General features: G+C 49.1%; 1 protein-coding gene across 1 annotated transcript in view; it reads left to right on the top strand.

Moving 5' to 3' along the window:
- The window catches only part of LOC144754047 (saoe class I histocompatibility antigen, A alpha chain-like), a 158,630-nt gene that overhangs the window by 119,138 nt on the left and 17,906 nt on the right, over window positions 1–21,586 (top strand). The window contains exons 6-7 of the mRNA XM_078641560.1: window positions 7,490–7,519; window positions 16,491–16,535. Coding sequence (XP_078497686.1) covers window positions 7,490–7,519; window positions 16,491–16,513 — 53 coding nt within the window. The 3' untranslated portion in view covers window positions 16,514–16,535. The remainder of the gene's footprint in view (window positions 1–7,489; window positions 7,520–16,490; window positions 16,536–21,586) is intronic.

The following is a 21,586-nucleotide window of genomic DNA, read 5'->3' as shown; positions in this document are numbered from 1 at the left end:
TACTTTGAGTCAAGTAGGCGTTCCATGGGTGGTACATGGTTGATCCTGCACATCCGTCTATAAACCTATATTTACAAGAAGTTGTAGATATGAGTTTGCTCCACAATGGATTGCCTGCCCAAGGCCGGCGTAATGAGGAGAATTATGTGTTTGCGGCATATGAGCTGCAGATTGCACACTATGCATAGATTGCCACCTGGTGTTGGGCCCGGATGTTTGCAGTTTGTTTTGTAGAAAGCCTTTGGAAGTCATGGGGTAGGTGACTCCTCCTTTGGATGATACTGCGCATGGTCATCGGCTCCATCCCCAGATTGTTTTTTTCCGCCACCGGGCTCGGATGTGTTTCCAGCGCTCCGTGTTGAAACCAAATTCCTTCGGCGCGCAATCCTCACCAACTTTTAGAAAATAATTTTTGAACGCTTCTCCACTCGACACTACTCTTCAACATCGAATACTTCGATTCCGGTTGTCGTCGACGGCCTTTGGGCCTAACTAGGCCTCGACTCCAGCTCATGGAAAGGACTCCCTTCAAAAAGTGTCCTCAATGTGGGTCGAAGTTTCCCCACACCGACCTCCACGAGGTGTGTAACCTCTGCCTTTCTCTGGAGCACGAGGCAAAGGACTGCTCAGCTTGTGCCTCTTTCCGCTCCATAAAGACTATCTGGGACCGAAGAGCAAGAAGGACAATGGCTCGATCTTTAACCTCCATTCCGGACGCTATCTTCGAGGAAGGCGTCAACATCTCAGAACAACAAGACGTCGACAGCGGTTCCGAACATGAAGAAGATTCGGATGTCGAGGACATCACTCCAGCGCAACGGGTCGTAAGTAAGACCGTCGACCCCGACCCTTCCTCCACACCCCCAAAGAAGGCCCAGGTTACACCCTCGCCCTCGGGCTCTGGTGCACACTGACACTCCACTTCTACTGCCCCACCTTCGGGCCCGGCAAAGAAGCCAATTAAGCCTTCAGGCGACTCTGGCTCGAGTCAGCCTTCGCATGGTGCCGGTGCCAACTTACCGGCACCAAAAAAGACATTGACGCCAGCTACGCCGACGTCCAAACCATCTGCACCGAAACACACAACTCCTTCGGCACCGAAACCCAGGTCGGAACCAAGTAAAGCTTTGGACTCCAAAAAACAGCCGGAACCGAAAAAAGCATTGGATCCAAAGGAACAACCGGATCCGAAAACAACACCCGACCCGAAAAAAACCTTCGGAACCGAGAAAACATTCGGAACCGAAAAAACATTCGGAGCCGAGAAAAACTCCTGCTTCCCCGACAAAGGACATTGTCAAAAAACCAAAGCAAGCTGCTTCGGTGCTGAAACATTCTCCAGCACCAAAAGATCGGCCTCCAACAGAAGACTTATCTTATCCAGACCCTGCCCAAAAGACTCTGGCTAAAGACCCAATCACTGGACAGTTGATTTTGGCCTCAAAGAAGCAACCACTGGACAAACCAGCTTCAGCTCCGCATGCAAAGAAGAAGGACATGGCTACCTCTCCTTTAAGACCCCCTTCCCCTTCTCCTCCACCTATGCCATCACCACACTCTCCCATACCACAGCATTCCCCTGCATCCTCTCATAGGGATGATAGTTCTGATGATATGGGGCGTAACATGCCTGATCCAGCCACACCTACAGGATCACCTGACCCATGGGATGATTACACCACTCCAGATGTCCCAAATGTCCCTCAGGATGACTTATACCCCTCACGGCCTTTCCCACCGGAAGACATTATAGGGTTTAACGAATTAATAGGGCTGCACAATATCACGGGGTAGACATACACACAGACCCTGTAGACGAAGACTTCCTGATGGATACCTTTGATAACGCACAATGGTCTGCATCCATCTTACCAATGCTCAAACTAGTAATTAAACTTGCTTCTGAAGTCTTCAAAGATCCAGTCAGAACTAGAATCATTAATCCTTGTATAGAGAAGAAATATAATGCTGCCCCTTCAGATCCAAAATACATTAAGGGGCCAGTACCACTAGACTCACTTGTAGTTACCAACGCACGCAAGAGAGCAAACTCGCAAACATCAGGTGATGCTGCCCCAATAGATAAAGAGTCTAAGTTACTGGACGCATCAGGTAAGAGAACTGCGTCTCAAGCAGCAAACATGTGGCGTATCGCCAACACACAGGCATTGCTAGCCAGATATGATAGAGCCCATTATGACGAATTGGAGTCAATAATAAAAACACCTCCCTGATAAGTACAGGGATAGGGCACACAAACTCATCCAAGAGGGTAAAAACATTACAAATACCTCCATCAGATGTGCCCTTGATGCAGCGGACACTGCGTCTAGAGGAGTTAACACCAGCGTCTTACTACGCAGACACGCCTGGCTACGTATATCAGGATTCAATCCTGAGGTACAAACTGCCATTCTCAATCAACCTTTCGATGAGCAACACCTATTTGGACCCAATGTGGATGTATCTGTTGAAAAAATGAAAAAAGATACAGACCCCGCCAAATCTATGGGAGCCCTGCAGTCGCAGGCTCCCAGGCGTTCATTTCATCACTCAAACTATAGAGGTGCCACCAGAGGATATTCCTCAGACACAGCCTCGTCCTCATACAAAGCCCCTACACAATCCACTTATGGCAAGGGCTACCAAAGGGGTGGATACAAGGGTAACAATAACAAGGGCAGAGGTAAAAATAACAACTCCCGCTCAGCCTCTACCCCTGCACAATGACTCCCTTCCCCTTTTCCCGTCCCATTCCACTCCTGTCGGGGGAAGGCTCCAACAATACCTGCCAGCCTGGGAAAACACCACATCAGACAGGTGGGTGTTACAAATTATTCAATCAGGTTATTGTCTGGAACTAAAATCTACCCCCCCAAACATACCACCCAAGCAACGTCCAATGGCACAGGAACATTTAACATTGCTCAGACAAAAGGTAATATCCCTCCTGCAGAAAAATGCAATAGAAATAGTTCCAGAGCACCAGAAAAACAAAGGAGTATACTCACTGTATTTCCTAATACGAAAAAAGGACGGATCACTAAGACCCATCCTAACCTCAGACCTGTAAACGTTTACATTCAGTCGGACCATTTCCATATGGTCACACTTCAACAGGTCCTTCCACTACTGGTACTAAACGACTTCCTTGCCACTCTAGATCTCAAGGACGCCTACTTCCATATTCCCATCCACGCGGCGCACAGAAAATATCTCAGATTTGTGCTAGACGGGCAGCACTACCAGTTCAAAGTGCTCCCGTTCAGAGTCACAACAGCGCCAAGGGTGTTTACCAAATGCCTAGCAGTAGTAGCAGCACACTTAAGAAGACAGCACATTCATGTCTTCCCATATCTGGACGACTGGCTCATAAAAGCCAGCTCATACAGCCAGTGTGTACAACACACTCACGCTACCATTCAACTGCTTCACGACTTGGGATTCACAGTAAATCACACCAAGTCCCATCTACAACCCTCACACATGCAACAGTATCTCGGCGCTACAATAAACACCCAACTAACAAGGATAACAAGTGTACAAACTCTTCCAACAAAATTCAAGACACACCACTCACTACCAGCTCGAGTGTTCATGTAGCTCATAGGAATGATGGCATCTTGCATATTTGTAGCTCCTCACGCAAGATTGCAAATGCGTCCACTGCAAGAGTGCCTAGCACGCCAATGAAAGCAGGCTCACGGTCAACTAACAGACCTAGTGTTGGTAGACGGTCGGACTCATCGTTCTCTGCAATAGTGGAACACTAAAAACCTTTCCAAAGGGCGACCGTTTCTAGAGCCAGTTCCTCAAATAGTCTTAACAGCGGATGCATCGCTCTCCGGCTGGGAAGCCCACCTCCTGCATCACACCATGCAAGGCAGGTGGACAACGCAACAAAAGCTATTGCATATCAACCACCTAGAGTTACTAGCTGTGTTTCTAGCCCTAAAAGCTTTTCAGACTCAAGTGTCAGGAAAAGCTGTCTTAGTCCGCACAGACAATATGACAGCGATGTACTACATAAACAAACAAGGAGGGACACACTCTCTACAGCTCTCTCAGTTAGCACAGCAGATATGGAGATGGGCTATACCACTAAAGATCTTCCTATTAGCCCAACACGTCCCAGGAGTACAAAACACCATGGCAGATCTGCTAAGTCGACAAACTCAGCAAATACATGAATGGGAACTTCTTCCGCAAGTTCTTCATCCGTTCTTTCAAATGTGGGGACAACCTCAGATAGACCTCTTTGCCACCCACGAAAACGCAAAATACCCAAGCTTTGCCGCCAGATACCTACACCCATTGTCCAAAGGCAATAAGATATGGATGAACTGATCAAAACTATTTGCATACGCTTTTCCTCCTCTCCAACTACTTCCGTTAGTGGTACGCAAACTACAACAACATTTCCTGACACTCATTCTAGTCGCTCCAACTTGGGCCAGACAACCGAGGTACACCACGCTGTTGCAGATATCTGTAGTACCACACCAAAAACGTAATCTATCTCCACGCCTATTAACACAGAACCATGGAGAGATCAGACACCCGGACCCAGCTCAGCTCAACCTAGCGATCTGGCTCCTGAGGTCATAGAGTTTGGTTACCTCAACCTTCCCCCAGAATGTATGAACGTTATCAAAGAAGCTAGACGCTCCACCACTAGAGCATGTTACGCTGCTAAGTGGAAAAGGTTCGTCATATACTGCCAAAACAACCAAATTAATCCTTTAGATGTGTCTATTCAACACATCATTGGATATTTATTGCACCTTCAAAAGTGTAACTTAGCCTACACGTCTATCAGGTTACACCTTGCAGCCATTGCGGCATACTTGCAAAATAGGCAACATCTATCTCTCTTTAGAGTGCCAGCTATTAAAGCTTTCATGGAAGGACTCAAAAGAATAATTCCTCCCAGAACTCCACCTGCACCAGTGTGGAATCTAAATGTGGTTCTCACAAGGTTAATGGGACCTCCCTTCGAACCATTACATAAATGCGAATTGCAATTTCTAACCTGGAAAGTAGCTTTCCTAGTAGCCATTACGTCTCTCAGAAGGGTTAGTGAACTACAAGCATTTACCATTCAGAAACCCTTTCTGCAAATGCATCATAACAAAGTGGTTCTTCGCTCTAATCCAAAATTCCTTCCAAAAGTCATTTCTCCTTTTCATCTAAATCAATCTGTTGAGCTGCCCGTATTTTTCTCGCAGCCTCAAACAGTCGCAGAAAGAGCTCTACACACTTTAGATGTCAAGAGAGCATTACTGTACTACATTGAAAGGACACAAACTTTTCATAAGACAAAACACCTTTTTGTGTCTTTCTCACCGCCCTGTAAAGGCAATCCCATTTCAAAGTCCGGGATCGCTAGGTGGATTGTTAAACGTATACAAATATGTTATCAAAAAGCCAAACGCAAATTAACAATCCAACCAAAAGACCATTCTACAAGAAAAATAGGGGCTTCAATGGCATTTTTAGGGAACATTCCCCTAGATGACATATGCAAAGCAGCCACATGAACTACACCGCACACATTCACGAAGCACTACTGTGTGGATGTGCAAATTAAACAACAAGCCACGGTGGGCCAGGCTGTACTAAAAACTCTGTTTCAAACGACTGCAAAAGATACGGGTGGTTGCCACTAGGTATGGGAACTGCTATGTAATCTATGCATAGTGTGCAATCTGCAGCTCATATGCCTCGAACGGAAAATGCTACTTACCAGTATGCATCTGTTCTTGGCATGTAGAGCTGCAGAGTTGCACACGCCCACCAGCCTCCCCGGCTACCTTTATCTGTTCCAGTATTATCTCAATTAGATACATATCACATGGACATCACTATCTCTCATACAGCTCCATCACTTCCCTAATGGTGAAAAACAATCTGGGGATGGAGCCGATGCCCATGCGTAGTATCATCCAAAGGAGGAGTCACCTACCCCGTGACTTCCAAAGACTCTCTACATGAAAAACAAACTGCAAACATCTGGGCCCAACACTAGGTGGCATTCTATGCATAGTGTAGAACTCTGCAGCTCTACATGCCAAGAACAGATGCATACTGGTAAGTAGCATTTTCCTTATTTCTCCTCGTTATTTCCTCTTTGCATGTGTGCCGCATTCTGCAGCATGCATATAAAGGGGAAAAAGTCTCAAAGGAGAATGTTTGTGCAGGAAGGTGCATAACGCAGACACCTTTGCACCAGAGCTCAAGGCAGCCCAAAGGATGCCAGCGCATGGAGAGAGCAGAACGGCTCCATTTCTAGGATAGTTTACACATGAAGTAGCAAATCTGCACCCATAGAAATACTCATAGAACGGATGCAAATTTACTACTGTTAAGAAATCACAAACATTGGCAGAAGTACGCTTGGAAAGCTGCGCCACTCTCAGGTTTCCAGGCTTTGAACTGGCAATCAAATACCCAATAGGTAATGGTACAAGTGTGTTCAAACAGTCTCACCACTGGCAATCCCTCTGGGTAGGAATCCAAACCGTTTTGTTTACCCGCTGGGCCACTCTAGACGAGGGCCTTATTCAGGAAGTAGCAGATGGAGTAAAGGCAGGAGGTGTGGCCTAGAACTGTACTGCCTCGACTCCTCCCACCAAATGTAGGGATTTCTGCCAGCTCAAAAGACATCTCTATACATTCGCAGGCACCGCTGTCATGGCGGTTCCTGTCAATGTAGGAAGGGTTTAATGGATGGCTCCGTCACACTTGGTGGCTGGCTGTCAAGGTTTTCCAAAAATGTTTGTTTTTCAAAAACAGACTCCCAAGCTGGGGTTTATGTTTGAAAAATAATGAACCCTACCAGTTTTCCTCCATGATGTGGGAATTGTTTCTTTTTTCTACTCTTCCTCAGGATGTATCTGGCAGTGACGGAGAGTAAAAAACCCCATCTAACCATCCACTCTAAATTGGGTCAGATGGCTTACTTCCGATGGCACCGAATCCATCGGGCTGTCGAAGGAAGTTTTACCCTGAGAGAGTACAATTTACTCCGTCGGTGTAAAACCTGCGGTCTGCCCAACTTTAAATCGGGCGGCAGACCTTGAGTTTGGCGGGTTGCTTCAGAGTACCCGTCACCAAACTCTAAATCAGCTCCAAAGACCAACCTAATGCAAATCACTACTGACCCCTCTCCTCATGGAACATTGACGCCTGTGCTCCAGAGTCAGACACTCTGGCCTCTGTGCCACACCTCTCCTTTCTCCTCATGGGAACCGTCCATCCAGGACCTTGGTCACTTCAGATATTCTCCCTGTGGCCCAGTGCTTTGTAGTTGGAAAATGTGAGATTGACACCCCAAATCTCACTGACTAAGCTGCGCCCCTGAGGCTGAGCTTCACTCACCCCTCTCTGCTCCAACCTCCTAATGTAAACATTTATGATCACCCAGTGAGAGCATAGACTGAGTGACTTCTGTGACCTTACATCTCTTAAAATGTGTTTTATTTTTCAGGAAAATCTTCCTATGCTGCAGCAAACCAAGGTGAGTGACTCTGACTTTTTTATGTTGAGTTTTCTGAGTTCTCTGAGAGTGAGTGAGAGAAGACACAGACTGTTCTCATGACTGTTAAATGGCAAAGAAACCAGAACATCTTGAGTGAAACCAAGAATTATTTCTGTGTCAAACTGTGATCATTGTCAGTAGAACATCCAAGGGGCGGAGGGGTGGAGTTTACAAGATAAAATGTGGTTTAATAAATGTTCGTCATTCTACCGATACCAGACCTAGTACACGAGGATCACAGAATCTGTGACTAGATTGTATCACTGACGTCAGACCCAGCTGTTACCAGACCGGTGCATGCATGGCCACGGCGTGTGTCATGCACATCATACGAACCTTACACACCTCAGCAAATCCCTTCTTCCTGCAATAGTGTCTCAATGCTGAAAGGTGGCGCTGTGTGACTCTAGCCCTGGACCCAGACACTGCTATTCTACCCATGAGGGAGCGCGGGGGGGACAACCATCCCAGACACCGCTCTTCTACCCATGAGGGAGAGCGGCAGGGGGTCCCAGACACCACTCTTCTACCCATGAGGGACCGCGGGGGACAACCATCCCAGACACCGCTCTTCTACCCATGAGGGACCGCGGGGGACAACCATCCCAGACACCGCTCTTCTACCCATGAGGGACCGCGGGGGACAACCATCCCAGACACCGCTCTTCTACCCATGAGGGAGCGCAGGGGGACAACCATCCCAGACACTGCTCTTCTACCCATGAGGGACCGCGGGGGGACAACCATCCCAGACACTGCTCTTCTACCCATGAGGGAGCGCAGGGGGACAACCATCCCAGACACTGCTCTTCTACCCATGAGGGAGCGCGGGGGAACACCCATCCCAGACACCACTCTTCTACCCATGAGGGAACGCGGGGGGACACCCATACCAGACACCGCTCTTCTACCCATGAGGGAGCGCGGGGGACAACCATCCCAGACACTGCTCTTCTACCCATGAGCGAGCGCGGGGGACAACCATCCTAGACACCGCTATTCTACCCATGAGGGAGAGTGGCAGGGGGTCCCAGACTCTATTCTACCCATGAGGGAGAGCGGCAGGGGGTCCCAGACTCTATTCTACCCATGAGGGAGAGCGGCAGGGGGTCCCAGACTCTATTCTACCCATGAGGGAGAGTGGCAGGGGGTCCCAGACTCTATTCTACCCATGAGGGAGAGCGGCAGGGGGTTCCAGACTCTATTCTACCCATGAGGGAGAGCGGCAGGGGGTCCCAGACTCTATTCTACCCATGAGGGAGAGCGGCAGGGGGTCCCAGACTCTATTCTACCCATGAGGGAGAGTGGCAGGGTGTCCCAGACTCTATTCTACCCATGAGGGAGAGCGGCAGGGGGTTCCAGATAAAGAAAAAGAAAGTACAAAAGTCCCTAGACAGCCCATAAATTGGGAAAACTTAGCTACAAGATGATGCTAAGGGGATACATCACTACCCTTTCAATGCCTACACCACACGTATAATAAATCACAATAGTAGAGGAAAATAGAAATCATAAAACAATCATAAAAAACACTTTAGAATGATGTGTAGAAAATTGTTCAATTTATTCGACCAGTTATACATTCATAAAAAAACTTCTTAGTGCCAAAGAAAACAATTTAAAAATGTGCGGATGCACATGAAGAATACATTTAAAAAAGTTGTACACAGAGGGGGTACCAGACGCCACCAATCGCTTCAAAGCTTCGATCACCCCAGTCACATGAAGCTGTACCATTGCGAGCCCTCGAGTGCCACCTGTACACCCAGATATCAAAAGTGCCCAGTCTGCCAACGCCATCCAATTCTCTCCAGTGGCAGCACAGACAAACCAGCTACTGGGAAGAGCAGGGGCGTGATCCTATTAAGGTGCAAACCGGAGTATGAATGAATGAATGAATACGCACTTGTATAGAGCATGCCTACCCAAGGGCATCCCAGCGCTTCCTGTGACACCAATCATCCACCACTGATCAAGCAAAAAGAAGAGTTCTCAGCTGCTTCCTGAATCTAAGATGGTCAGACGAAGTCTTTTAGAGCTGCAATAATCGAGGGACCGCATCATTGGTGGATGTGATGTAGAGCAGGGCATCGTCGGCATACATCGATATTAAATGTCATCTCTGCCCTATGCGTGCGCCCCATCGCTCAAGTTCCTGTCCAGCCCATACTGCCATAGGTGAAGATCAATGGCGACAATAGGCAGCCCTGCCGCGTTCCTCGCTCCAATGTCCATTTTTCTGACCGGCTCTGACGCACTCATACCCGGACGCTCGGCTTCGTATAAAGAGGTCTGACCCACCAGCAGAACCGCAGGCTGAATCACGCTGCCCTTAATACCTCCAGGAGGTATCCCCAATCCACAGTGTCAAACGCCTTCTCGAGGTCGACGGCCACTAGCGCCAGTTCCTCCTCCTAATGTTGTACCTCATGCATGACATGCATTAATCGCCTTATATTCATGCTCGTGTTGCAGCCCGGGATAAGCCCACACTGATCCTCATGGATGAGGTGGGCATATGTAGGGACAGTCGCCTCACCAGTGCTTTACAGAGTATTTTAGCATCAGAGTTATGCAAAGTGACCGGGCGCTATGCCGCAGGGTCTCGACCGTCATCCCCTGTTCCAATAGCAGGCATATTTCCCCTTCCCGCAGGGATGGGGCAAGAGTCCCCGTTTAGACGCCTCCTCATACTTGCAATAGTAGTTGTGCCAACTTCTTTGAGTAGGTCTGATACAATTCAGAGGGAATACCCCCAGGGGCGCCTTGCCCCTGGGCAGCTCCCGCAGTGCCTAGAGTATCTCTTTGGCCATTATTTGCTCCTCCAATTCCTTCTTCCTCGCCAGTGGGAAGTGCGGCAGTTTCAGTCCCCCCAAAAATGGGACCTAGCAGTCCGCCCAGATGGCCGGATATACCTTCTGTAAATGCTGTTGAAACACCTCCAGTATGCCTCCCCGGGAGTGTGCCATGTCTCCCATTGTGTTGTGCAAGCATCTTGTTAGCGGTGGTGTCTGCTCCGAGCACAGAACCCAGATGTGTCGCCTTTGGCATGGAACAGCTGGCGGTAGCGGCAGAGCGTGTATTTGTCCAACCTATCCCAGACGTCGCTAAATTGCTTATGTAGCATACTCTCTCGGGCACTTTCAGTGGGGTGCGCTTGGTCACCAGTCTGGATGGGAAACATCCTTTTCCACGCAACCATTACAACGCGTAATGGTTACATCGTGGTTTTAGCAACGCAAGTCATTACGTCGACTTGCACTGGAGGGCGCTCTAGAGTAAGGAATAGTGTGAATTTCTATTGCACCACCTTCCCGACTGTACATAGACTGGAGTTGGAATAGTAATTCACACTATTCCCAAGTCCAACGCCCTCCAACACAAGTCGATGTAACGACTTGCGTTGTCAAAACCGCGATGTAAAATACTGCGTTGTGTTGGTATGCGTGGTATCATCATATATCCGTCTGGATCTCTACTAAGGCTTCTTCCCTATCCCTCAACTCGCGCTGTAGCTGACGACGGACTCCACAGGTGGGACCCATGCCAACGCCCCTCAATACCGTCTTCATTGCCTCCCACTCCGTGCTTCTACTGAACGTCCCTCTCCAATGGAGTGTCCTGTAGTCTGACATCACCTGGGGCCGCTTCTCCCTCCCCTACTGATCCTCCAGAATATCAGAGGGCATCCTCCACTGTCAAAGTCCCTGGATGGGGGCGTTCCACCGTACCCCGCAACTTACAGGAGCGTGATCCGATGGGAATCTAGTTAAATGAGTCACCTCAATGTCCGGGAAGGCGGGCGTCTCCGTCACTAGCGCCCTGTTCAGTCTGCTATGCATGTTATGTGTGGGGGGGAAATCATGTAAAGGGATTCTGGGTCGGGTGTTTTTCCCGCCAGACGTCCTGTGGCCCCATCTTCCTCATTACTGATCACAACTTTTTGGTCAATTGTGATTTCGTAAGGGTTCTGAGGGGGTGTCTGTCGAGGTCAGGGTCGAGTACGCAATTGAAATCACCCAACCATATAAGTGGAACATCCAGTTCTGCAGCTATTAAGTCTTGCATTGGCTGGTAGAAGGCAGGTTCATCTGTGTTTGGGGTACATGTATTCAAAATGGCAATGTCACGGCCATCGAGCTTTCCACGCAGTAGCACGTATCGGCCCCCAACATCTGCATCTATGTATGTGAACAGAGTTCCCAGAGACACCTATACCAGAGGGCCCCTGGCATATATAGAATACGAGCAATGAAATGTCTGATGTTGCCTCTTTTTTGCCACTCTAGGGGCCACGTGTCGTCCAGATGCGTTTCCTGCAGGTGGGCAAACGTGACATTGTGTCTTTTTAGGATGGAGAGCACCATATTGTGCTTTGTCCTGAGAAACCTAACCCCCTTTGTCATATAGTCGCAACATGGCACTCCCACTTCTTGTGCTCCATCGACTTCTACCCGACATCTGCACCGCTGCACACCCATAGTACTTACAACCATTAACAAACTACTGAACAAAACTCCCACCTCCCACCCACGGACAATACACATGCAGCTGTGCTGTCGGGATTGCCCACCCCATGCTTGTGCCAGCACATACACAGCTTCCGTAATAGCCCAACAGGGGCTAGTGGATAAACCACCGCAATACAGACTACCCTGGCAAGCCCACCCTTTAACAGACCAACCATTTCTTGTAAGCAAACAAATTCTGCTGAACCCAACCAGTACCTGGCACTGAAACCCAATTGTGCACCCCTCCCGCTCCCACCCCCTCCATTGCATCTTACCAGCTCTTGGGCCAACACACCACTCATTCTCATGTTAGCAACGCTCGCAGGAGCACCCTCACTACATTCTCCACGTGCACTGCATGTGAAAGAGTATGTTACCAGTGCACCAGTGCTTCAGCCAGCCCTTGTTTAAATCCCCCTCTAGCTCGGGGAACGTCTATCGGGGTCTCAGGGACAATGTCCGCCATTAGGCACAGTGTCTCGGATGATCACCCCCCGACCCCCCAGGGTCCAGCTGTATAGGTGTGGTCAGCGAATCCGAGGTCCCATCATCCGTGGTTCCCAGTTGCAAAGTTCCATCCTCCCCCACAGTGACCCTGTGCTCCCCCTGTGAGCCAAGTTCTGTGCCGCTGAAACCCAAGATTACACTGGGTGCCCTTGTTGGAAAGGGAGCCCCATCTCCGCTTTTGGCCACGTTGTTCACGCAGTGGGAGAGCATCTCCTCGAATCTCCAGCCAGTCCCAGACACACCTCCTCCAGAGACTCGAAGAAGTGGGCCTTGCCTTGCGCCAGTTCTTTCAGTAGGGCCAGGTACAGGAGCATGTATTGCAGCTGTAGGTCACATAACTTCCGCTTAACAGCCTGACACCAGGAATGATTTCCGTAGTTCTTGGGCTTGTCTGGTGTAGTCTGAGTTTTTTCATAGCTGAGGTCCTGCCGTTCCCTGGTAGCATGCAGGATACAGTCTCTGTCATGATAGTTCAACACCTTTGCTATTCTGGCTCGCGGTTGTGCGTCCGGAGGGGGAGGTGGCACCAGGGCGCTACGCGCCCTTTCTTTAACAAACAGCTCAAAGAGTTCCCGCGGATGCAACTGGGTGCGTATCCACTGCTCCAGGAATTGCTCTGCCGACCCTTGCTCCGCTCACTCAGGGAACCCCAACACGCGGATGTTACTGCATCGAGCACGCCTTTCTGCATCCTCAGCCCATTGCTCCAGGGCCTTTGTGTCCGTTGTCGTCTGGGCCACCTGATGTTTAAGCATCGCATCCTCGCTCTGCAAGTCCGCAATATCTTCCTCGGCTGCGCTGACCTTTTACGCTACTTTCTGCAGATCTGCCCTCAGCACGTTGACATCTATTGATAGTCTCATTGCGGTCCCCCTGAATGGCAGCCAAAAGTTCTGCACGAGAGGGCACTCCATGTTCCTCCTCATCCACCCCTTCACTACCTCCCATTTGCCTCATTATGAGCTGTGGCGGATGGGTGGTGTGGTGTACTGTGTCAATCTGTTTGCTCCTGTTGGTCTCGCTGCTTTATCTTAACCCATTGTACCGGTGACGCTGCGGCTCTTCTTTACCAGGCCCTCCAGGTCCGGCCTCCAGGGAGCCCCCGCACAGATCCTGTCTGGCAACCCCCCCCCCCGCCCACCCCCCTTGGGATCGCACCCCTTGAGGTCTCCCCGGTTGGATGTCTTGGCCGTACCACCAGCAGGCAGTGATACCCAGGCGCGCAACATCCATTGGGCTCACGAGGCTTAAGCCCCCTCCCCCTACGTGTGTGTCAGCCTGGGCTGACAGCTTTGCGGGCTGGCGACCATCTAATTGCAGCCGCACCTTAGTACTTGACAGCTTTTTAAAAGACCATTTACTTGTAAATGAGGCTTTTGTTTTGTTTTCACCCCCTCTTTCAGTCACTCTGTCTATGGTTGGAAGAATTAGCCCCCCCGAAATATTTTTCAGCCCCCCCGAAATTTGCCTCTAGTTGCCCGCCTGTTGTTACCTGTTACAGCAGGCGTCCTCACCTCAAGGCAACCTTCTAGGGGTTCTAAGGCCGTTTGGCATCTAATCTACCTTGCGGGTACCTGAACCTGCCTCCAGATCTCCTCCTTTCCAGCCAAGTACCACCTTCCGCTCGGACGCGGTTCTCCCCGCCAAGCGCTAGGCGAATGAGGCACAGCGCTATGATTCCCCCATGCTGCCTCCTCTGCCAATGCAAGTCCAAGTCATTTGTGTGTTCAGTCTCTCCAGTGTCAGGCCCGCACCAGCGCACCACTGACGTCCTGGCAAATCATGAATGTGTGAATGTGAAGCTCTGTCGGAGGAGGAGGCTGAGAAGGAAGCTATCCGGCTCCTGGTGGGGCATCTAGACATGTACTTATAATGAGCTGTACTTTCCACTAAAGAGGAGCCACCTCCATGGACACAGGGATCCAGCACATTTGTGCATCTTTACAGCAAGTGCTGCCGTAGCACTTTCCAAGATGAGGTGATCAAGGAGAACAAAGCCGCGCTGTTGTTGCTGCACTTAGGGAACGTTTCTGCTGTCCTCTGGCAGAGGACAGGGACTCTAAGGCATGGGTTCATGGACCCTGCGCTGGATATAGGAGGCCTGTCTGGACAGTGGGACCCCGTCTGAGGCCCTTTGCAACATTGGGCCTGGAGAAGGGAGTCCAGGGCCAGGTGCCTCCCCACAGGAGTCAGCTGGAGCTCTGACCCGGGGCCAGGTCAGAGCTTCTGAACATGGAGAATCGGGGCTGACCTCTCTGTGCCAGTGGGACCCTGCTCTGAGCACTTTACGACACGGTGGGCTGGAGAAGGGAGTGAGGGCCCAGGGTCCTCTGGCTTAGGGCCAGCCGGAGCTCTGACCAGGGCACGGACAGAGCTTCTGAACCCAGACAAGCAGGGGAGATCCCCGGGTGGATGTGGGAGCCTGTGCCGAGCACTCTGCGACACAGCGGGCCAGAGAAGGGAGACTGAGGCCTGAGCCTTCCAACCCAGGGCCAGCTGGAGCTCTGACCTGGAGCCTAGTCACAGATTCTGAACCTGGGCAAGCGGTGTGAGAGCTCCCAGTGCCTAGGGGACCTCATCTGGGGCACTTTGTGACACATCTGGCTGGGGGCTTCCACCCCGAGGCCAGCCGGAGATCTGACTCCGTCAGAGCCTCTTATTCTGGGTAATCAGGGGTGGCTTTCAGTGCATGCGGGTTCAGTCTTGGGTCCTCAGCCTTGGCCTTCCAGATCAATACCCATTCTTCTAATCCGTGCACACAGAGTGACAGAGGGGGATATTCAAGAGAAATTATCCGGCCTCTTGGAGCCCCGATTGGGCTTAAAGCTTCAAATGAGCCCTCATTGGGACTTCCAGGGCAGCTCGGCATTCTGAACAGTGAGTCATGTGAAGGAAGTGACTTGTCTTGTTTATGTATTTCCAAGTACAAAACGTCGGCAGTGACGCTGGCAGAGCACACTCTGCCCCACCCATGTATGAGCTGCATAAGACCTCTTCAGCCCGGAGTCTTCCATGTAAGAAATGTCCTGTAAACTTCCTGTTCAATGTCGCTGATGATCCTAAAAGATTTAAAAGAGTAAAGTATTGTGGCACACGTGAGTTACTAGGGCCAGATGTCAAACCTGCAGAAGGTGCATGAGGCCCGGGCGCCATTTTAGATTCAATGCACCCCCATGCGGGGATGTTTGGCTTTTCCTCTCTAGTTTGTCACTCATGACGAATGCATTCTTGAAGACTATGCATTGATTTCTGACCATCTGAAATTCAGGAAGCAGCTGAAGACTCTTCTTTTTGCTTGATCAGTGGTGGATGATTAGTGTGACAGGAAGCGCTGGGATGCCCTTGGGTACCCATGCGCTATACAAGTGCGTATTCATTCATTCATTCATAACAGGAGGAAGTGTATGATTTTTGCAGGAGAAAATGAAATCGTTGAAGGTAAATCAGGTGAGTGACTTCTGACTTGTTTAAGTTAAACTTCATAAGTGATCTGAGAGCAGTGAGTAGAAGGCTTGAAATATCTAAACCCTGCGCCCTCTGCATTTCATTGTGCAACAGGCCTCTGCTTAGAGGGCGCTTCCAGGCAGTATATAGTTACAAAGGTCCATATTCTAACTTGTCTCCTGTGTTTGTCAAAGAGACACATATCTCATTCGGTGGCAGAGAGCCGGGGGGCGGTTGTGAGTGGGTGAGACTGGGTGACTGGCATGGGTGCGAAGGAGGGCCAGGATGGGGCAGAAGGGGTCACACTGCTTACAAATGGCTTTTGTGTATTATTGTTTGCTGTCATGTTGCTGGGTACTGGTGGTACTCGCTGTGCTGGTGCAGGAGCGTACCATTGTTGTTGACTTGTTAAATTGCAAAAACCACAAATAAAGACTAAAAAAGAGACCCACTGGAGGCAGCAGTCTCACCCTCTCTTCTCTTTGCAGGCCCAGCTCCTCCGGACTGTTAGTCCAGCCAGTGCTCTGCTGAAGGTAGGTGCCGGCCGCACTCCATGGGGCACAAGTTACTCAATTATGAAAATAATCTTCTTATTTCATCAGCTTCAGTGGGTAAAATTATGACTAAAAAACCTACTTGTGGAATTTGCACCTGTGATTGTACGACAGTAAATTTGCCAACTGTATCCATTTGGGGGACTCCAGGCTTTTGATGAGAGTTTTGCAGCAGATTTTGAGTCTCTGCTGGACAGGTGTGAGCCCAAAGTGAACCCCACCTCACACTCTAAATCTAACCCCATGAACAGACGTATCGGATCATTGAAAAGTTCACCCCATCCGCGATCAAAGATCACATCGCATCCATACTGAGGCAGCCAAACCACAAAGAAAATGTTTGGACAAAAGCTGAGTATTATGATATTAAGATTGTAAATATTGTGGACTCAACACCCCCATTACAGCTCAAAGAGTAACTAACCCTGGTTCACTGCCTCAAGCGCCAAAGCCAGAGGATCCCTCAGAAATAATGTGACCTGAGCTCAGACAAGAGTATTGGACATCATCCTAACAGCAAAGTCCACATTTACCCAAGAGCCAATCGGCGGCTTTCGCCAGTGTCACTTGTGCATTTTCAGGCAAATCAAAAACCTATCCACACCTCAAAAAAGATCACCAGCCCCCCTCTGCAGAAACATGCTATACATTTCAAATTTTTTTTTTTACAATCATACACAAAATATATATCCACTTTTCTTTTTGATTTTCCTCCCCCCACCCCAACCCCCCCAGCCCACCCTCTTCCCGGAACCAAAGGAGACCACATTTCAGAATGAATTATAACCAGATCTATCCTATAGCTAATACTTTTTAGTCTTGCCGATTCTTCCTAACCCCTAGGCCCGCTCATCCCGACCGCCAGCTTAAAACATAGATTCATTAATCCATGAGCTAATTGGAGCCCAAATATCGGCCCCTTTTTTCTTAGCTCTTACGCCTCTGCGCTTATATATCTCTTTCTCCCAGCGATATGTGGCTAACAATTTTCCCAGCCAGCAGTGAACTGAAGAGGGCTCTTTATCAAGCCAAACTGGCGCTATGGTGGGCCTAAACACCGCCATTATAATAAAAATCAGCGTCTTCTTGGGTGTTGTCGAAGCCTGGTTGCTTACTCCCAACAGGATAACTTGTGGTGACAACTCTATATCACAATCCAAAATTTGTTTGACGTAATAGCCCATTTTTCCGATCAGACCCGTTAAGCGGGGGCATGTAGCAAATATATGTACGCTGTCGGCGGCAAGCTCTCCACAGCGAGAGCAATAAATACCATTAGCACCTCCCCACTTAAAGATCCGCACCAGAGTAATATACAGGTTTAGAGAACGTCTTATAGCATTGAACCTGTATGTTAGCTGAGATGGCTGCAGTAGAGCTTAACAGTAAAGAGTCCTCGTATACCCCCGGGTCAGCTTGGACCTTGTCTTGCCACAGAGATCATCCTCCATTGTGCCGCTAAGCAGTGTGTACAGCTTGGAGATTGATGCCCCTTGAGTTCCCAGGACTGCCTCCAATAGGGGGATTTTATGACCCTGTATCATCTTTTTAGGAAGGAAGTCCCTAATTTGTAAATATTTGAAGAAGTAATTGTTCCCCACACCAAATTTTTCCTTAATTAAAGCAAACGACAGAATTGTGTTATCCCTTATTAAGCCCCCGATATGTCCTATCCCTTTCTCCCTCCAAGATTCCATATAACCATTGTGAAAAATTTCTGGAAGAAGTTGGTTGTTTTGCAAAGGCGTATACCTGTGTATCCTATTCAGTTTCAGTTTTTTCCTAATTGAAGTCCATATTTTAAAAGCACCCAAGAAAACCTTGAACTTTACTCTTTTAAAGTAGGCAAAATCAATACGCCGCATCAAGCACCCATGGGCCCCGTCCCCAAGCAATAATTTGTATATGGAGGGGTATGATCCATCTTGGGCGATGGAGTATCCTTTACCCAACAGCTCGGACATCTGTTGAAGATTTGCAGCCCAATAAAAAATCTGAATATCTGGGACAGACCACCCACCCCGGTCCTTGGGAAGAGTCATGTACTTCAGAGCTCTCCGTGGGTGCTTCCCAGCCCATAAGAACTTAGAAATGGCTTGGTGGAAGGCAGAGAGCCAGGTTTTATTTACTTCCAGTGGGATAAATCTAAAAAATATATAAAATTCTGGGCAAAAACAGCATCTTGATAACATTACACCTTCCCAGTAATGTCAGGTGTAGGCTATTCATTCTGTTGAAGTCAGATTTGGTCTTGAGTAACAAGGGTGCCAGGTATCATTGCACTATATCGTCCACATTAGCTGCGATTTCAACCCCTAGATATCTAGCCTTCTCTGTGACCCTGCTACCATCCAGGTCTGCCCAGGAGTTTTAAACAATCATAGTTTTTTCCCTGTTTAAAAAGTAGCCTGAGACTTTCCCAAATTTTTGGCCTTTTTTCCACCTCCCTAACTGGATCCACAGGATTAGTTGTTGTTATAGCAAGATCATCAGCGTACGCTAAGATCTTTCATTCTCCCCCCAAGGTTTGAGCTGCCCGGATGTCGTTGTTCTCCACTATTATCCCGATAAAGGGGTCTATATATAATGCAAATAATAGTGGAGGGCAAGGGCACCCTTGACGAGAACCGCAAGTGATTTTAATTGGATCCGATGAGGCACGTTAATCCTAGCCTCAGGATTTTGATACATGCAGCCTATTGCATTAATATAGTTTCTGCCCAGTCCCTGCTTTTCCATGGTGGCCCAAAGAAAGGGCCAGGAGACCCTATCGAAGGCCTTCTCTGTGTCCAGAAATATGGCCACCATAGGGTCCACCGACACTCCAGCAAGGTCAAACAGCGTGATTATCCTTTTAATGTGATCTGTGGTCCCCCTGCCTGGTACAAATCCGTGCTGGAACGGAGAGACTAGTTTTCCTATGACTGCTGACAGCCTATTTGCCAGAATTATAGAGTATATCTCTAAATCGCTATTAAGCAAGGTTATTGGCCTGTAGGTTCCTAGTTCCGCAATAGGCTTGCCTTTTTTTGGGAATACTATAATGTTCGCCCCTTTCCACGAATCTGGCATGATCTGGTCCCGTTGTGCCCTTTGGAAAACTTCCAACATCAATCCCATAGTATGTGTTTTACATATTTTATATAAAATTCCCCTGGAATTAAGGGGCCGATTATGATGGAGGATTTTCCGCATCCTCCGGGCCGGCGGAAGCCACTGCCGGCCCGGAGGATGCGGAAAATCCTCTGCGGACCCACCAAAGACCCACCGCCACATTAGGATGGCTGGTGGGTCATGGTTTCCGTCCGCAGCTTTTCCGCCGCGGTTGGCTTACAACCGCGGCGGAAAAGCTCTAATATGGTGACGGTGTCTCTCAGACACCGTCAACCATATTAGGATGAGCTGTGCAAAATACTTTTCCGCGGCGGGTTTTCCGCTGTGGAAAAGCATGTGTAACTTCACTGCGGAGGCCCGTTGCAGGCCCCCTGGGTGAAGGGTGGGTGGGGGGTGCACATGGGGGGTACCTATGGTACCCCCCTGCATTTGTATGCAGAAATCGGAGGCACCGCACGTGCCTGCCGCTTTCTGCATACAAATGCAATGTATGCATTTTTACCATTGCGGCGGGTGCAGCTTGAAGCTGCACCCGCCGCAATGGTAAAAATAGAGGATGTGACCGCCAGGGTGGCGGTCACATCCTAATTGCACAGGAGGGAACTCCGCAGGGCATGCGGAGGTTCCCTCCTACTCTATGGTGGCGGACGGACTCAGGTCCGTCCGCCATCATAATCGGCCCCTAAGTCTGGGCCTGTGTCTTTGCCTATTGGGGCCTGATCTATTGCTGTTGACAGTTCTTCCCAGGTGATTGGCTCATCTAGTCGATTTCTTTCCTCCGCCGAGAGCTGACCCAGGGCCACCCCTGATAAATAATCCTGAATTTCCCGTCTCCCGCCCGAGTATCTTCGGTATACAGATTTTGGTACAATTTCTGAAAAGCGGTGATATTGCCTTTGTCTCGGTCACCAATCCCACACCCGGATCCCAGATCTCTCTTATCCTGGCGTTCACTGTTCTCTCCCTAGTGCGTGTTGCTAATAGATGCCCTATTCTTTCACTGCACTCATAAGCCCGTGTTATCCATGCCAGATATTTACCAGCTGCTTTTTTCGCTGAGATTTGTGTAATTACGGATCTTGCAATGGTAACATTTATGTGCATATCCTCTGAGTCTGTTCCAGCAGAAAGCGCCTCTATCAGCTGAGCCTCTGCCGCTCCTAGATCTTGATATAATGCTTGCAGCAGGCTTTTCTCTTTTCTCTGTGATTCCCACCCAAAACCTGTTTGATTCTCCTCTTACCCCTGCTTTCAATGTGTCCCACACATTACTTAGGTTAGTACTTCTATAATTGTCTACAATAAACCTGGGGATCCACTCGCCCATCTGCCGGATATATTCTGTATCGCTGAGATATGCCCTGTTGAAAGACCACTGTGTCTGCCTGAGAGGAAGCTCGATGTCTAGCTCGATCACCAGGGGATTGTGATTTGACATGACCTTTGGGAAGAGGTCAGTAGTGCTTTTTGAGGCTAACTCTTGTGACGCTAGAAAATAATCCAGCCTCGCATAAACCTTATGAGGGGTGGAGAAGTATGTGTATCTTAAATCTGCCCCCTATTCAAGGCCCATACATCTTCTAACCCATGCAGTGCCTGCAGTTGAGATAATGATTTAAAGACTTTGGGCTTCCTGCCCTGATAGGGGATTTTCCTGGAGGCAACTTGGCAATTCAGATTAACATTAATATCTCCACAAAAAATCAGAGGTAAAGTCCAGCCCACTAATTCAATTTTAAGCCAATCTAGCAGAGCTGGGTCATCCAGCACTGAACCATATACTGAGCAAAGGGTAAACATTTAATTTTCTATACACCCTTGTGCGATCACCCATCTGGCCAAGCTGTCAGCCAGACATCGAGGGAAGCTAAGGAAACTCCTTGTCCCATTCCGTGCTAAGATAGCCACCCCCTTTG

This window comes from Lissotriton helveticus, chromosome 5_1 (genome assembly GCF_964261635.1).
Source record: "Lissotriton helveticus chromosome 5_1, aLisHel1.1, whole genome shotgun sequence".
Taxonomy (NCBI): domain Eukaryota; kingdom Metazoa; phylum Chordata; class Amphibia; order Caudata; family Salamandridae; genus Lissotriton; species Lissotriton helveticus.
The sequence above is the reverse complement of the archived record's forward strand: the minus strand, read 5'-3'. Positions and strand labels throughout refer to the sequence as shown.